The sequence below is a fragment of the Xiphophorus hellerii genome, chromosome 10 (genome assembly GCF_003331165.1).
Source record: "Xiphophorus hellerii strain 12219 chromosome 10, Xiphophorus_hellerii-4.1, whole genome shotgun sequence".
Taxonomy (NCBI): Eukaryota; Metazoa; Chordata; class Actinopteri; order Cyprinodontiformes; family Poeciliidae; genus Xiphophorus; species Xiphophorus hellerii.
In genome coordinates this window covers 13,637,698-13,655,141 of record NC_045681.1, presented here as the reverse complement: position 1 = coordinate 13,655,141, position 17,444 = coordinate 13,637,698, and the positions used below count along the sequence as shown (strand labels likewise).

Genomic DNA, 17,444 nt, shown 5'->3' with positions numbered 1-17,444 from the left:
AAAAAACATGGCTAAAAAAGCTCTTTGGGGAGCTGTTTGCTGCAGGACAACAAATTCTGTGTTACTCTTAGACGGAAAGGTGTCACATAGTGGCAAAACGAGGCGTCTCTTTAGGAAGCTGAATTTTCACTTATTTGTTTTGCATAAGCAGGTGTGAGGTGGGGTTCAAATGTTTGAGAAAAAATATGTTTTTGTGCAAAAACTGAAGCAACAAAAAAGAAGACGTTCCTCACAGTGCCTTGATCTCAGCATCGTCAAGTCCGTCAGTTTACATAAAAAGGCATGAGGATTCGAAGCAGTTTGCATCCACAGACTTATGCGATTCTCCAACCTTAAAACCAACGTCCTTTAAAAACTGCATTGACGTTTGTCTGTTTTAAAAGCAAAAGTATGTTTACGCCAAATACTGAACATTTCATTTGAAAGCGTCCAGCATTTTTCCCACTTTTTCTCTGATGCATTACTGAAACCTTCTGATATTTGCCTCTGAACTTATGGTACAGTATAAAAATTCATGCTAACTCGCACAATGCACTCTTTGTCCACATCGTGCTTGCTGTCTTGCAAAGTACATATTTTCTGCACCTCTGGTTCTCTGTATGCTTATTGCTGGTAGTCCGCAGAGTGTGAAATGAACTACCTCGCAGGCTGTCATCTGAGCAGCAGCTACCTCTCTCTGCAAGGATCTGATCACAACTCGCCTAACTGAAGGAAGCAAAAGAAAGACTCAACTGAAAATAGGATTTGGCACGTTGTCAGAGATGACTTGTCCCTGTGGCTTCAAATTTGAGATTTGACACATGGCAGATGTTGATGGCTTCATATTAAAATGTTGCTAACAACCTACATGAAATAAAGCAGTGGATTCAAGGCCAGAGTCTGCCATTCCGAGTCGACTTGCTACCAGACGTTCTCTCCGTTACTCTTTATGGGAATTTATTGATCTTGTTAACAACAATTGAACTAGTTATATTCCCCAACGTGCCCTGCAGACATGCTTAAAAATGTGCTCAGTGTTGATTCAAAGACTAGTAGCTAAATGACCTTAGTTTGGTTGTTTCTAACATCATAACATGCTGATGCTAGTGCCACTTTTTTTGTGTGCTCACTTCTTGTTCAACTGAGCTGCCCCTTGCTCTGTCCTCTGACACTGCTGCAGTTTTCATTTCTGTCCTCACTTGCTTTTTTTTTTTCTTCTTCTTTCTCTCCTTACTTTCTGTCCTCTGCTTGCTGTCCGTCTCAGCTTCTGCAAATAACACCCATGCCTGGCAATCTCAGTCACGTAAGTTACTTTAAATTTGTCGCATCAGGTTGTCAGTCTTTTCCCAAATCTCCTCACTGGCTACTAGTTACAGTGCCTTAGAAAGTGTTCATAACCGTTAAATTTCACATTTTATCAAATTGCAACCATAACCTTCTATGAATTTACAGACTAAATAATGTATATTTTTCACAATCGACTAATTAAGCATTTACTTTGTGTTGGATTATTACATCAAGGCTCAGTAAAAACATTTAAAGTATTTATTTGTAAGATGATAAAAATGTCCCTGTTTGACAAATACAAACAAAAATCTCATTCAGTCTCAAGCAGAACTGCTAAAAATATAATATTTAAATGAACGCCATAACTATTAAAAGCAGGGGATGCTTTAAGAGTTTAAAAGACGAGGCTCAGGAGATGATGCCCAGAGGCAGCAGGTTGAAGTTTACAGAGGTTTTTATCATACAGCCTTAGAACTGTGTACCAGATTCATTTTACCCTCATTAGTCTTTAATGGTCCATATGTTCTGCAGAGAACATGTCCAACCTTTGGGTGACTTTGGCTTATCGACTCCCCCTAGTGAGAAAAAGCAGCAGTCGGCAGCGACTGATGAAAGCAGTCACTGGATTTAGAAGAGTAATAATCACCTTCTTTGATCTTTGTAGTTACATTTGCTCCCTCTTGTGATTTATATAATGATGTTACTCCTTAGGTTATCGCCATCCCACCAATTCCTTTTATTTGTACTTATGAATACTTTCTTAGTGTTTTATGTTTAAAGCAACCCTTTCTGGACTACTGTTGCATTTTTTTATTTGTAATTACCGCTGCTAAATTTCTAAGCATTGAAATCATATCTGGTCTAATTAACTACGTTTTCTGCTGCCTGGTGTAGTGATACCAAACAGAAGGCTGCAAGCTGTCCAGATAAACTTATTAGCAAACATGTAGGAGATATAGCAGGTATGCATCCATATGATGCACTTTTCTGTCTATTCATACCCACATCTGTCCGTCTGTCCATCCATACATTTGCCACGCCCTACATCCAGCCATGGATCCGTCTGTCCATCAGTCTGTCTCAAAGTCCATCGAAACGAGGTTAATCCATGCATTCATTTATCCACCTGTCTGTCCATCCATAACATCATCCATTAACATTTTTACGTCCATCCATCCATCCATAAAATTGGACAGTTATATAATGGACATTTTGACGTCCAGCTAAAGGGAACTAGAAAATCTTGAAATTTGATTTTAAAAAGAACTTTTTAAAATTAAGTAAAGTAGCTCTGGGTCCTCTAAACGTCCTCCGTTTCCCTGCAACCCGCAGTGCGTTTTGCACCTTATCGGCCTCAGGACATCGCTCTCAAACCTCTGCTGTTCGAAGTACCCAGCATCACCATGGACTCTGTCTTCACGGGACGCGAGTGGCTCTTCCAAGAGATCGACGCCCACCTCAACAACCCCAACGGCGGTAGCAACCATGGCGTCGTGATCGTGGGCAACATCGGCTTCGGCAAGACGGCGATCATCTCCCGGCTGGTGGCGCTGAGCTGCCACGGCACCCGCATGAGGCAGATCGCCTCGGACAGCCCGCAGGCCTCACCCAAACGTGAGCTTCAATCTACTTTCAACTCTGTTTAAATTCTACCTTTTAGCACAACTTTAACATTTGATTGAAAAATAGCCGTTCAAAGTTACGATTAATGTTTTTTCGAGCTGGCCCTTAGCTTGTTCTTGTTGTCTTGTGTCCAGATGGAGAGGGGCTCCCTCTCACGCAGCCCCAACCCACGCACGGCACCCTAGGAGGAGGCAGCTGTCCTGGAACCCCTGAGATGAGGCGACGTCAGGAAGAGTCCATGAGGAGGCTGGCGTCACAAGTATGGAAAACACACAGCTATTCAAACAAACCTCTCCATTCAAAGATTAAGACTTTGTCTAATATTGAAGCTTATTGTGACAAAATTAGGTCAGCATTTTGAATAATTTCTTCATCCCATTGAATTCAACTGTCAACAAAACTATTATCTCGTTTTAAGCAAGGTAATTATTATCAAGATCCTATTATCTCAAGATAATAAAAACAACTTGTCTTTTTTTTAAGAAAAATAAACTTCTTTGCTTGACATTTGAGGTTATAGTTACTTATACCTACACATTTGAACAGGCTTTGTCTGTGCCCTCTCTTGATTTATTGGGGACATTGTTATCATAGCCCAAACTCTTAAAACAAAAATAGTTAAACCAATTAAATCAACGCATTTAAATGTTTGTACAAAACTGTTAGTGTCTAAAAAATTACCTGAGATTTGTGAAAATCTGTCTTGAAATTTGAAACAGAAAGTGTGTTAATGTTGGTGTAGCTGGTAACTTGGTAACTTTTTTTAAGATGAAAAGGGGACAATCATCTAAAAAGTTTGGAATCTGCTTTAAAATTTCTACTTTACTGTCTTGAACATATTTTGAGTCTTGAATGTGCAAGCACATAAAGTGCGAACACCTGCCCACTTTCCCTGTGGTTCTTCCAGTCTGCTTGTGCACCTCGATCCCTCCTTTCCCTGCTGCTCGACCATCTGCATCCCCAGTCCCAGCCTCCTGCATTATGCAGATGTGTTTAAAAAAGAAAAAACAACTTTGCCAGGGAACCTTATAAAATATTTATATCTGAAGAAAGCCATTTCTAGCCAAGCTATTAGATCTTGTTAACTCTTGGCATTAATAATTGAACTTGTTCCCTTTTTCACCCCTTTTGTTTTAAAACCCCGTATTCCATTGTGACTAAAAAATTAGCATTTTATTTGATGAGTCTCTCTTCCCCCATCCTTCTACCCTCGGATTCTGCCATCACCTCTGAATATTCAACCTCTATGTCACACCTGCTGCCGTAGTTTTATCTGAAAACCTCTCGGAAAATCCAGCACTATTTTCCATCACTGCAAACCCTTTGGAAGGTTTTTCTGAGTCCGTTCCCCCTTTCATCCGATCATGTTTCCAGTTCGTAGCTGTGAAATGTGACAGTTTAACACTTGACTCCGTCGTGCCACAGTCAGCTCGCACATGCGTGAGCTGACTAGGAATCAGCCTGCAGCTATGAATTATTAATAGCTAAAGCCTTACAGTGAAACAACAAGTATTATGTTTCATTATGCTGCGATCATCCACCATGAAGTTGACTCCATCCCAAATGACGGTGAAAAAAAGCGGACTCTGCACTCACACAGCTTTAAAAGCGGTTATTTTTCAAGGTGATGTTCTCCTCAGCACTGATCTTTAATAAGTTTTGTAACACGTAAAGGCTAGTAAAGGTCAGGAGAGCTGGTGATGAATGCAGGATTCTTCATTAAGTGACCTGCAGTTTTTGCTCTGTACTCTGTCGCCCCCAGGTGGTGGCCTATCACTACTGCCAGGCAGATAACGCCTACACCTGCCTGGTGCCGGAGTTTGTGCACAACGTCGCAGCCTTGTTGTGCCGCTCACCGCACCTGGTCGCCTACAGGGAGCAGCTTCTGAGGGAACCACACCTGCAGAGCGTCCTGAGTCTGCGCTCCTGCGTCCAGGACCCCTTGGCGTCCTTCAGAAGGGGGGTCCTGGAACCCCTGGATGCACTTTACAAAGGTGAGACCCTCGTTGCTGAACATTCTACCCAAATAATGAAAGCATTAAAATAACACAGCAATAACTCTCGCAGCATTTGTTGTTGTGAATTTTGAAGCATTTGTGTTGGAACATTGGTATTTTCTAGTAAAGTAAACTTTTAAAGTTTAGGTCTGTAGCCTGAACCCTGCCGGAACACCGGTTGTTGTTGGTGGTCGGGTCGGGTTTGGTTTGGGCTTCTGTAGAATGTTTTTAATAAGCTTACAATACATGGAACATAGAGAAAACTCAAAAAATTTAAATTAGATTTATAATCTGTGGCTAAGGTTCATATAGAACTGTTTTACTAAACAGTTTCTCCCCACTGATTATTTTATAGAAAGAAAAATCAACTCTGAGGAGGATCTCATTATCCTCATCGACGGCCTCAATGAGGCCGAGTTCCACAAGCCGGACTACGGAGACACCGTTGTTTCCTTCCTCACCAAAACCATTCACAAGTTCCCTCCCTGGCTCAAACTAGTGGTGACGGTCAGAACAACGCTACAGGTGAAAGAACTGAGAGCTTTTACATCACTGAACTTCCGCTTCTCATTTATTTCTGATTCCAGATTCGACTTGTCATCGATGCATTTAGCCTGAATATGCAAATGACCTGAAATCAAATGTTGCTTGCAGGAGATCACCAACGCGCTGCCGTTTCATCGCATCTCCCTGGACAGCCTGGAGGAGAACGATGCCATAGACCAGGACCTGCAGGGCTACATCCTGCACCGCATCCACAGCAGCCCCGAAATCCAGAACAACATTTCGCTTAACGGCAAGATGGACAACACCACCTTTGGCAAGCTCAGCGGCCACCTGAAGGCCCTGAGCCAGGGGTCCTACCTGTACCTCAAGCTCACCTTTGACCTCATTGAGAAGGGCTACCTTGTTCTCAAAAGTTCCAGCTATAAGGTGGGTGGTTCAGGTTTACATTTAAACTTTGACCATTTGACGTCTACACAGTCTGGTAAACTACTGTATTGTTTCCCCATTCAGATTTCTTCTGCTTTTCCTTCTTTTTACTCCAAAAAAGATCACAGTCGCCTTCTCACATTTCCCCACAATGATCCCAAAGACTTTAGGAATATTTTTTGTGGACTGAGAAGACAAAAATGCAACTCTTTCGAACATGAAAGTCTAATTACATCCATCTTAAACCTCACAGTTTAAGAAAACAAAACATCATATGGGTGTGGTAGTGTGATGGCTTTGGGCTGCAAAGCCATCACAGGTCTTTGTGAGGCCCTTCATGACTTGCATCAGTTTCTGACCTTAAGTTCAAACACACTCGGGAATCATAATTCAAAGTACAAGACTTAGTGGCCTAGTGAAAATCAATACTTAAATCTGATTTTGATGGTGTGGTATGACTTTACATAGGCTGCTTTGCTTAAAAACTATATTATGTAGATGACTTGGAGCGATTGCACCATGAAGAGTGCACCTTTATGTTTTTACAGTGATGTAAAAGCCTGAGTGTGCCAGCTTTCACAGATGGCAGTATTGGGTGGTTCAGCCAGTTATTAGGATTAGGAGGCAATTACTTTTTCACATAGAATCAAACTGGTTTAGGGAGAATTTTTCCCTTAGTACATTATATCCTTGCTTTTTGAAAATGGCATTTTCTGTATTCTGGTTGTATCTGTATCATGCCAAAATGTGTTTAATCTCAAACTTTGAAGTCTGAGGGGAAAAAACAGCAAAAAATCAAAGAAATCTGTGAGGCGTGGAAATGCCTTCTCACAGGTCTGTTTGTGAGGATATAAAAATGTCCTAGAAATATAGAAATTTGATTCCAAAAAACTGAATTTTGACCAGTGGAAGTGTGGAAAAGAAAGAGGGAGTTTAGCCACTTGTTTATTCTGCCTCCCAGCACTGGGTGCTGTTCTACCAGCTGTAGCTTTAATATGCAGATCATGAAGGTAATAATCAACCATCTGATGACCTGCCACCTGCCATCATCAAAATGCGTTCCCTTTGTAATAAAAATGGTAGAATAACTCGACTGAGGGATGTTATGCTTTTATATAGAGTTAATAAATGTTGTCCAGGTGTTGCATTTAGCATTTATAGAAAGTAAACGTAACTGTGTTGCAATTTATTTATTATGAATTTAATTATTCTTTAAAAACCCAAAGTAAATAAGTTACTAATTACCTCAGATAATACTTGGGAGAGTTTATTATTATTATTATTATTATTTATTATTATTATTTACCTGCGTTGTAGTGTAACTAAAGCTTTTTTGAACAGCCAGGACCCAACACGTCCTTTGATTAATAATGCATTCGAAATGTTTCAGTGTGCCTTTCGTAATGAAATATTTTATCTCTCACCCCCAGACTCATTTAATTTCATGTATTCGGACGTGCTTCCAGACTCCATAAAGAAGTGACAAGTGATAAATTTACATTCTTCGCTCCGAGGAAGTCCGTGTGGAGCAGCAAAAGGCGCTCCGTGCAAACACAATGCATTATTCATGTTGTATAGAAGGGATCCAAAGGAAATCAGCATTACCATTCAGATTCTCTGCTTCCTTCCTTTTTTTCCCTTCCTTCGTCAGGTGGTTCCAGTAAACCTGGCAGAGGTGTACCTGCTGCAGTGCAACATGCGCTTCCCCACACAGTCGTCGTTCGAGCGGGCGCTTCCCCTTCTCAACGTGGCCGTGGCGTCGCTCCATCCGCTGACGGACGAGCAGATATACCAGGCCATCAATGCTGGTTCGCTGCAGGTAATTTACCTGAAACAGCACGTTAGGCGAAGGAGACTTTATGACTACATTCACCTGCATACACAGTAACATCACACTTAGCCAGCCTGATCAGTGTTTGACAAAGTTGGGGCATGTCGTGTGATTTTAAAGTTGTTTATCCAGCACATTAACAACTTAATCCTCATTATAGTCCAACTTGGTTGTTGTTTTTCTTCCTGCTTCCAAGTATCAGGATGTAGATTAGTGACGTTTGTCAAGTATCAGTGATGTACATTTCAGGCGAATGCGACTTGGCAGTACAGACACAGTTCACATTTGAAAAAATCAGATATGTATCAGATTTAGGACCACATACCCTTGGTGGCCTCGGTATTATTTGTGAAAATCTGATTAATGTTGTTCAGACTGTCATGAAAAGATCAGACACCGGTCGCAAAAAAAAAAAAAACTGATTTGGGTCACTTTAGGCTGCAGTGTGAACATAGCCTATATATACCACTGGTACAAAAACGCAACAGTCATTTGGTAGCAAAACAGACCCAAATCATCGGTCTGCTTCTGCCATACTGGACAGCATGATGTATTTATGATTATAGGAATAGGGCAAAAAGTGCATGAAGCTTTGTCTTTAATTTCAGTCCTGACCAATATGGACTTCTTCCAGCTTTAACATGTGCATTGTATTTGGTGGCAGGGCACACTGGACTGGGAAGACTTTCAGCAGCGTGTCGACAACCTGTCAGTCTTCCTCGTGAAGAGGAGGGATGGCACCAGGATGTTTGTTCACCCTTCCTTCAGGGAGTGGCTGATCTGGAGAGAAGAGGGAGAAAAGACAAAGTTCCTCTGCGACCCAAGGTGAGCACAGATAAGCGAGGGAGTAGGTAAATAATGGAACAGTAAAATCCTGGATCAGAGACACCCTTAATAAAGACATGTACAAAATAAAAAACTACCTAAAATTAAATTTTACAGTATTGTTTGTTCTGTAGTAAAGAATTAGTTGTGGATATTGGTGAACTCAACTTCACCAGCAGTGCTGTTAGCTTTAAAAAGTACAGGAAGCACTGACGGCGTATGTTCATTGTCTCTGCAGGAGCGGACACACCCTGCTGGCCTTCTGGTTCTCTCGCCTGCAGAACAAGCTGAACAGACAGCAGACCATCGAGCTGGGCCATCACATCCTCAAAGCACATATCTTTAAGGTGGAACATTATAACCAGGCAAACACACCCACACACACAGCGGTGGTCAAGCATTGCACTGAAGAATGTTTACATTCTGTCTTCAAGGGTCTCAGCAAGAAAGTCGGCGTCTCATCGTCTATCTTGCAAGGTTTGTGGATATCTTACAGCACAGAGGGTCTTTCTGCAGCGCTCTCATCACTCAGAAATCTCTACACTCCCAACATCAAGGTACAGTGATCCATAAATGATGACTCTGTGTTTAATTATTACACACAGAAAGTACTTCTCAGATGAATTCTAACGCATTGCTCTTCGTGTGTATTTAGGTGAGTCGGCTTCTGATGCTGGGCGGTGCCAACGTGAACTACCGCACGGAGGTGCTGAATAACGCCCCCATCCTCTGCGTTCACTCCCATTTGGGCTACATGGACATGGTGGCTCTGCTGCTCGAGTTTGGTGCCTTCGTGGACGCCCAGTCTGAAAACGGCCTCACACCGCTTGCCTACGCTGCTGCCGGCGGACACATGGCCATCGTCACTGCACTTTGTCGCAAGAGAGCAAAGGTGTGTGGGGGGAACAATGAGGCACGACTCTTCCATTGGACCCTGGTTAATATTTGTGTTTTTGTGTAAAAGGTGGACCATCTGGACAAGAACGGCCAATGCGCCCTGGTTCACGCGGCCTTGAGGGGCCACATGGAGGTGGTGAAGTTCCTCATCCAGAGTGACTGGAACGTGGGCTCACAGCAGCAGCAACAACAGTCACCACAGGCACAGCAGCAGGCAGCCTTCACTAAGAGCCAAGCAGTCCAGCAGGCACTGGTTGCTGCAGCCAGCATGGGCTACACAGAGGTACGGCACATCTGTATTTGTCTATATTACCATGACATTTCACATTTCTCTGTGTCATATGGAATTTACCTTGCAGTGGTGATATTCACAACTTCCACCTCATGGAGACGGATATCCTGAAATATTTGGCATACTTTTTTTTTTGCATCTTCCTGTAGTATATTCTGTATCTTCAGGAGTGTTCATCGAGCAAACTCAGAAAACCAGAAAATTAAATAAGAAAATCACGGTGAAGACAAATGCACACACACTTTCCAGACTTTTATTTGTAAAAAAAAAAAAAGGGGGGGGGGATGAAAGCCATGTGTCATTTTGCATCCACTTCACAATTGGTTGTTGTGAAGTGGAACATAAAATTCTGAATAAAATACATTGAAGTTTTTGAATACTTTTGCAGTACACTTTAAATGGATTCTGATGGAAAGAAACTCCACATCCCAAATATTCATACACCTAACACATGGAAGTATAAGATTAGACTGACATCAAGACTGCACATAAAAGAGGAGAATCATGTGATTTAACAAAAAAAAAAAAGAAGATATTAAAGAGAACTAGGATGTTAATGTGTTGGCTTCTTTTGTGTTTTCTTCCATCAGATTGTTTCTTACCTGCTGGACCTGCCAGAGAAAGATGAAGAGGAAGTGGAGCGTGCTCAGATCAATAACTTTGACACCCTGTGGGGAGAGACAGGTGGGAATACCTTCAATACAACCGCATTACACACAAAACCCGCACAAAAATCAATCGCAAAAGATGTCTTGATGTGAAGTCCTTGGACAGCTGCAGGAGAACATCCTGGGGTCTCTCCAGACATGCACTGTTTTTCTTAGAGAGGGTGCTTCCTGAATGTCGCTGAGAGGCAGAGCGCTGCAGTGCGGATGTAAGCGATCTCTCTCGTTGTGTCTGCCTGCGCGCTGCTGCGTCAGAGCCTGATGACGATGCAGTCAGAGGTGTCGCTCACAAGCAGGGGAAGAGTAGGGAGGAGAAGCAGTCGCTCCAGGGGGCTTTCAAATGACTAGTCTGATTGTACTGTGGCAGGGTGCTGAGAAATGTAATGCATCATTGTAACCTGCAGCTACAAAACCTCATTACAATCTTTCTTCCCCCAGCTGCGGCGTGGAAACGGCTGTTCACGAATGTCTGCTGAGGAGGGAACGTGCTCTCACTCAGTCACATATTTATCATTTGTAAAGGATCAGAAGGCCGACAGCTGCTCTGAGAGCGGGTTTTTAAAGAGCGATTCGGGGAAATATACCCAGCTACACACCTCATCTCAAAGGTGTTTTGCAGTAGAAAATAAATAAGCTGACTAGATAAGATAATAACAAGGTCATCCAAACAGGGCAGCAACCACTTTCAGTGTTAGAAAAAAGGTTATGCTTCTTAAAAATCCTAATTATCACTGAATAAGACAAATCTCTCCTCGATTATCAGGACATCTCAAATGTATCGGGGAAGATTGTGGTTTTTCTAATGCAGCATTGTTTTCTGAAGCATTTTTAAGTTTAAAACAATTCATTTGAATATAATTCAAAAGCTAATTTATATTGGTAATTCTGTATAGCCAACTTGTGACAACTTGAAAGCAGGTCCTTTGGTGATTATAGCATTAAAATCCAATAAGAAAACAACTTTATATTCCAAAATACATCAGTGACTAGGCAGATGTCGAAAATACACCCTCTGTGAGAAGACGCATGACGTCTTTGCTAAAGAAGCTGGCTGCGCAATTTTCTGTATCCAAGCATAATAACGGAAAGCTAAGTGGAAGGAAAACTGAGAGGATTGAGAAGCAAAACTCATTGGGGAAAATTCATAAGGAATCAATTGAACTCCAATCTTCACTAGATAAGACAATAAATGTTCACAAGTGTATAGACCTCGCATAAGGCAACTTTCCAGAAGTGTGTCAAACGCAGAAAACCAATCTTTGGAAAGAAGAATTTTAGATGGGTTGTGGAGGGTGAAACATGTTGCCTTATCAAAGGCAAAAAAAAAAAAAAAGATGCATGAATTTCCAACATTACTCTCTTGTTTCTCGTTGGTCTGTGTATGTTTGCCATCAGCTCTGACGGCAGCCTCGGGTCGCGGGAAGCTGGAGGTTTGCCGCCTCTTATTGGAGCAGGGCGCCGCCGTGGCTCAGCCCAACAGACGAGGCATTGTTCCACTCTTCAGCGCCGTCAGACACGGACATTGGCAGGTCGGTGACAGCATTATCTCACTTTGAAAACTTCCATCTATTATCTGTGATCAAAGTTTCCCAAGTTCCTAGTTTTGATTTTGGGTTAGATTTCTCAATGATCCAGATTGCTGTCCATGCTGTTATCCTTATACGCAATCTTGCAAAAACAAAAATATTTTCCCCTAAGAAAATAATATAATATAAAACAAAGACTGAACATTTCCTTGTTTTAAATTTGAAATGTATTCATTTACTTGGTAGGGACAATGCAAAGTAATTAACATAATTTTCTAATTGACTTTTTTCATCAGCTGTGAAAAAATTGTCTTGCTAAAAAACAACAACAAAAGGTTCACTTTGACATTATTTTGTAAGGCTAAAGTGAACTATAAATGAACTATAAGTCATTTAGTTCAAAGTGTAGGTTGTAAATTTGATGTATTTTTGTTTTTGCAGATTGTAGACCTCCTTCTCACTCATGGAGCCGACATCAACATGGCTGATAAGCAGGGTCGCACACCTCTAATGATGGCCGCCTCAGAGGGACATCTGGGAACAGTTGAGTTTTTACTCTCCCAAGGTACGTAGTCCCAGTAAAACGTTAATGAACTGGAAGATGGCAGAAAAACATTAGCTTGATGATGCTAGTTTGCCTTTACTTTCACCGTTAGACGTTTAAAACAACTGAAAACTAGACAAATGTTTAAATACTCTGCACGTTCTGTATGAGCTGAGTTGAAACAGCGCAAATTATGAAGAAGGTGGTCATGTCCCCCCCAAAAAATGTTTGAATAAGAAATAATTAATATTAAAAAAAACATTCACCAGTGGTTAAAACTTCAGTGGACAGTTGGCATGGCTTTGAAATTAGGAATGTTTAGTAGATCAGTATGTTTCCACCACTTTTTGTAAAACTATGCATCAATTAGAGAAACAGCTGAGCATAGTTTCAGTTAATATCAGTCAAATTAAATGTGTCCAAATATCAAAAGAGGAATCTGAAGGTGTAGCTGCTACTGTTACTTTTCCCAGGAGCTTCTCTGTCGCTAATGGATAAGGAGGGTCTGACTGCACTGAGTTGGGCCTGTCTGAAAGGACATTTATCTGTGGTCCGCTACCTAGTGGAGAGCGGCTCTGCCACTGACCACGCAGACAAGAACGGACGCACGCCCCTTGACCTAGCAGCCTTCTACGGCGACTCTGACGTGGTAGGAAAGATACAGAAATTACATTTTTAACCAATTTGCTCTCATATGTCTACTGTATTTTGTCAGTTATGTTGAAATCAGTTTTTTTCCAGTGTATCAACTTTTTTTCCCAGGTCCAGTTCTTGGTCGACCATGGGGCCATGATAGAGCACGTCGACTACAGTGGCATGCGTCCTCTGGACCGAGCAGTGGGCTGTAGAAACACGTCGGTAGTGGTGGCCCTGCTCAAGAAAGGAGCCAAGATTGGTAAGAAAAGTTTGAGAGACTGAGGAGCCTTTTAATGAGGTTCACCATGGATGCAGCATCTTTGACATCATGAAGGGAATGTTTTAAGATAGAGTGCATTGGAGAAGTACTTACAGGCCTTGGACCTTTTAACATTTTGGCCCTTTACAAAAGCCCCTTTTGCACTGCAGAGACGGGGCCCACTCAGATCCGGGTCAACCTGGCCCCACTTAAAAGTTTTTAAATGATAATATTGACATGCTCAATGTTCAATGACATGCATTTTATTTCCTTTCGGATGAAATAATATTCAGCAAGCTGAACGGAGGATTCACATCAAGCAGATAAATATGTGCAACTCTTTCCTGCAGTGAGAAAAAACAAACATACACTGACTGTGGCCCCAAAAACTGCATGTCTTGCGGTGCAAAAAGGCCTAAGCACAGACCTCAACAAATTTTATGTGATAGACCAATTCCTCTTGTACATAATTATGAAGTAGAAAGACAAAGAGATTGTTTTTGTTTGTTTCTTTTTTCAAAGTAGTGAAGTTACTAAACTATCAATTGTGGTAGGAATGTTGCTATTGTTGAATGGAAGCCATCAGAAGAGCAGCTTAAGGTCACAATTCATGTAGGGGGCATTGCAAAAACATGGAACTACTAGAACTACAATGAAATGGTTTAGATCGAAGCATATTCATGTATTAAAATGGCTAAGTCAAAGTCCTGTTCTAAATCCATTTGAAAATCTTTCAGAAAAATTGCTGTGCCCACCCCCAGGCCACTCATCCATGCTTTCGGTCCAAATTCTTTAGATGTATAAAACTAGTAGAGACATACTTCATATTTGTTGCTCTTTCACATCTAATTCTCATACACTAAGTTTGTATTTGACAAACTTGAGAAAACATGAAAGAGTTCAAGGGGTATGAAACAAAAGTTGAAGTAGCATCTTGGTCAAACATTCTGCTGTGCAGTTGGAGAATGAGCTGCATGGAAAGGTTACAAAGGGTGAATCCATAGATGAAAGTCCTCCTGTTTTTCCTCTACATGCATCTTTCTCTTTGCTGTATTCTGTGGCAACAAGCCATGGACTCTACCCCCTGCTTACTGCTGCCTCTTCTCAGCTATCTATAGCTCTGATGTGTCTTTTTATTATTATTATACAACTGTACTGCTGTTTTTTTTTTTTTTGGCTTTCCTCTTTTTATCATTTTCTCTCAGTGCCTCTGTTTGTCTCTGTCGCTCTTTTCTCTCTCAATCACATCTTCGTTCTCCATTCCTCTGCAGTTACTCAGAGACAGGTTGTTATTAGCGCCTGCGGTGTTTCTTTTCAGTATCTGTTTTTTTTTTTTTTTGCTGAGGCACTTACCTCCTTCGCTTCTCACTGCTGCTTGTGTTCCTTTTCTCACCTCTCCTCCACAACATCCACCACCACCTCTTCCTCTCTTTCACCCACCTGCTCTCTCTCTTTCCTCTTACTCTTTTTGCACTCCCACGCCACTATTTTTCTCCGGCAATCCCGCCCCCACCCACTCACCCTCTACCACCTCACTCTTGCCTCCACTCCAACCCCCTCCCTGCCTCTTTCACCGGCGCCAGGATGTCAGACGCTTCCCAGTCGGCCCCGAGGTAAAGCCAAGGCTGTCGACCTCTCACCCTACCAGGCATTTTGACAGCTCTATCTCCTCTCTCTGTGTTGTCTGTGTGGTCCTAAGTGTCAGCAGGCGAGCTTAGCTACCAAAATCCGTCTCAAACTGACAAATAATAACATGCAAAAAGGTATTAGCAGTGACAGTGGCGAGCTCGGGATTGTCTAGAGGTAGATGCTAACGCCAAAGTGGTTTCATAAAAGCATGCCCGGCCTCCAGCCTGCAACATCATGCTGAAATATCCTCTCACCTCGCAAATGCATGACAGGAACACGCATTACTGCTTATGTGGAAGTGATTTTCCCAAATGTGCATGTGTTTGTAGACTGCAATGGAAACCCACAGTCATCCTTCAGATGTTCCTTCTGTGTCAGCCTGGCTGTTTTGGGAGCATTTCTCCTTCAACCTGCAGCTCAGTGGACAGTTAACATCTACAGAACCCTCTCACATCAACTCTGCTTGCCTTGTGTTGTTCACCACACCTGCACCATGTCTACTTGTGCAAGTTCTTATATAGTTTTCATCGGTTGGTGTGTGTATATGTGTGTGTCAAAAGCTGCTTCTGCACAGATACAACACACACACACTAGTTGGCAACAAATCCGTCCGCTGGGTTGTTTTTTTTTTTTGTTTTTTGTTTGTTTTTTTCATGTGGAAACCAGCATTCTCTTACAGTGCTGTAAAAATATTTGCCCCCTTATGGATCTCCTCTATTGTGGCTGAAATACAAGATACGATTTCCAAATGATGATATCACTAATTCTGTTAGAAGTTTGCTTTAACCAAGTTCTGTTTGCAGATGTTTGATCCATTACATGACATGAAATATTTTTTAAAAACCGATTGGACTGTGTTTGTGATTGCTTTCAGGAGTTGTCTTCTAGATTAAAAATGGAGCATTTGCAAACAGTTTTTGACTGAAGCCTGAAGTTCCAAAGCGAGGTCACATTGAGGTTTTAGAGCAGATGTGTTTTATCTTTCCTCTGCATTTGATTGCCTGTTTTCTCTCTTCCATTCCCCATTTTTGACTGTTGTACTGATTCTTGTGGTCTTACTGTTGTTTGTGGTGCGTCTCCTAGTTAAACTTTCCTTCCTACACCTTTTGATTTTTATTTAACTACCTGTCTTTCTCACCACGTTTTTGCTGTTATCCTCTCCGTCCTGTGTTGTGCAGGTCCAGCCACGTGGGCCATGGCCACCTCAAAACCTGACATCATGATCATCTTACTCAGCAAGCTCATTGAGGAGGGGGACAGCTTCTACAAGGTTAGAGAACAAGCGTTTCAGTCTAATGTGTATATTTCATTCTTTTTATTTAAATGGTTTTTCAGATGTATCTCTACAAATTTGAATAATAATAAAAGTAAGGCATGGCATGGCATAGAAACATAGGATAGGACACAAAATGATACTGTATGGATGGAAGTTAAAAACTGTTTTTTTTCTTCCAACAGAAGGGGAAGGTAAAGGAGGCTACTCAACGTTACCAATACGCTCTGAAAAAGTTTCCACGTGAAGGCTTTAGTGAGGACCTCAAGACATTCAGGGAACTCAAAGTATCACTGTTCCTCAACCTGTCCCGATGTCGGAGGAAAATGAATGTAAGTCTGCGATTACTCTGCTCTGACTAATGGAGAAGTACCAAAATGACTGAGATAAAAAGCATAAAAAAGTCAACGTACTGGGATTTAACCTCATGCAAGGTTATTTTGTATTAGTCATTTCATGTTTTTAATGCAGTTCATCACATTTTTTATCCATTTCAATCTTTGCAGGACTTTGGGATGGCTGAGGAATTTGCTACCAAGGCACTTGAACTGAAACCAAAATCGTATGAGGCCTATTATGCCAGAGCACGTGCCAAACGTAGCAGCAGGTACTTCCTTTTTATCCTTCTGAAGATCATGGGTTCACCCACTGTAACTCTCCACTGCCTTTCTTAGCACCTGAGTCAGTTCACTCTTTCTCCAATTCATATTCCTGTCCTTTACCTATAGAGTGCCATTGTATCTCTCTGAAAATGTAGGTTCATTGCTCTCTTTTTGTATCCTTTGCCTTGTCTGTACAAGGCAGCAATCTGTTCTCTAAGGTTTTAGGATGATTCTCTTCATCCTTCTAAGATCCAATGAAAGGTTGCTGTCATTTGAAGTGTTTTCTCTCAGGCACAACTTATGCATCTAATAAAACTATTGATTGGTAACGTTGTGTGGACCTGAGACCATACTTATCGTTGAAAATTATCATAGAATTGTCTATTTGCAGTATAATTTATGTCAGTTGTAAAGTAAAGCATGTTATATTGTATATTAAATTATAATATGTTAACTTTGTAGTCAAGTCAAGTCAAAGTTTATTTATATAGCACATTTACAACAGCCTCAGCTGACCAAAGTGCTTCACAACAAACAATCATCACAGGTAGATAGATGACAAAATAGAAATAAAATTAAGTTTAGTAAAACTAATAAGACAAATATAAAATTGGCAGATACCAAAAGCTAATAGTATGAATAAAAA

The 17,444-nt window shown here is 41.4% G+C and overlaps 1 protein-coding gene across 12 annotated transcripts in view; it reads left to right on the top strand.

Annotated features, from left to right (window-relative positions):
• The window catches only part of tanc2b (tetratricopeptide repeat, ankyrin repeat and coiled-coil containing 2b), a 156,530-nt gene that overhangs the window by 133,088 nt on the left and 5,998 nt on the right, over window positions 1-17,444 (top strand). For 9 of the 12 annotated variants that reach the window (XM_032574556.1, XM_032574561.1, XM_032574562.1 and 6 more), the window contains 21 exons: window positions 1,244-1,282; window positions 2,599-2,880; window positions 3,024-3,148; window positions 4,652-4,883; window positions 5,242-5,411; window positions 5,541-5,819; window positions 7,471-7,638; window positions 8,315-8,475; window positions 8,714-8,822; window positions 8,910-9,032; window positions 9,131-9,367; window positions 9,440-9,655; window positions 10,255-10,348; window positions 11,725-11,858; window positions 12,297-12,420; window positions 12,873-13,048; window positions 13,162-13,294; window positions 14,878-14,907; window positions 16,102-16,193; window positions 16,382-16,528; window positions 16,703-16,803. In XM_032574556.1, the coding sequence (XP_032430447.1) occupies window positions 1,244-1,282; window positions 2,599-2,880; window positions 3,024-3,148; window positions 4,652-4,883; window positions 5,242-5,411; window positions 5,541-5,819; window positions 7,471-7,638; window positions 8,315-8,475; window positions 8,714-8,822; window positions 8,910-9,032; window positions 9,131-9,367; window positions 9,440-9,655; window positions 10,255-10,348; window positions 11,725-11,858; window positions 12,297-12,420; window positions 12,873-13,048; window positions 13,162-13,294; window positions 14,878-14,907; window positions 16,102-16,193; window positions 16,382-16,528; window positions 16,703-16,803 (3,172 nt within the window). The remainder of the gene's footprint in view (window positions 1-1,243; window positions 1,283-2,598; window positions 2,881-3,023; window positions 3,149-4,651; window positions 4,884-5,241; window positions 5,412-5,540; window positions 5,820-7,470; window positions 7,639-8,314; window positions 8,476-8,713; window positions 8,823-8,909; window positions 9,033-9,130; window positions 9,368-9,439; window positions 9,656-10,254; window positions 10,349-11,724; window positions 11,859-12,296; window positions 12,421-12,872; window positions 13,049-13,161; window positions 13,295-14,877; window positions 14,908-16,101; window positions 16,194-16,381; window positions 16,529-16,702; window positions 16,804-17,444) is intronic. The other 3 variants (XM_032574559.1, XM_032574558.1, XM_032574560.1) reach the window with 3 other exon arrangements.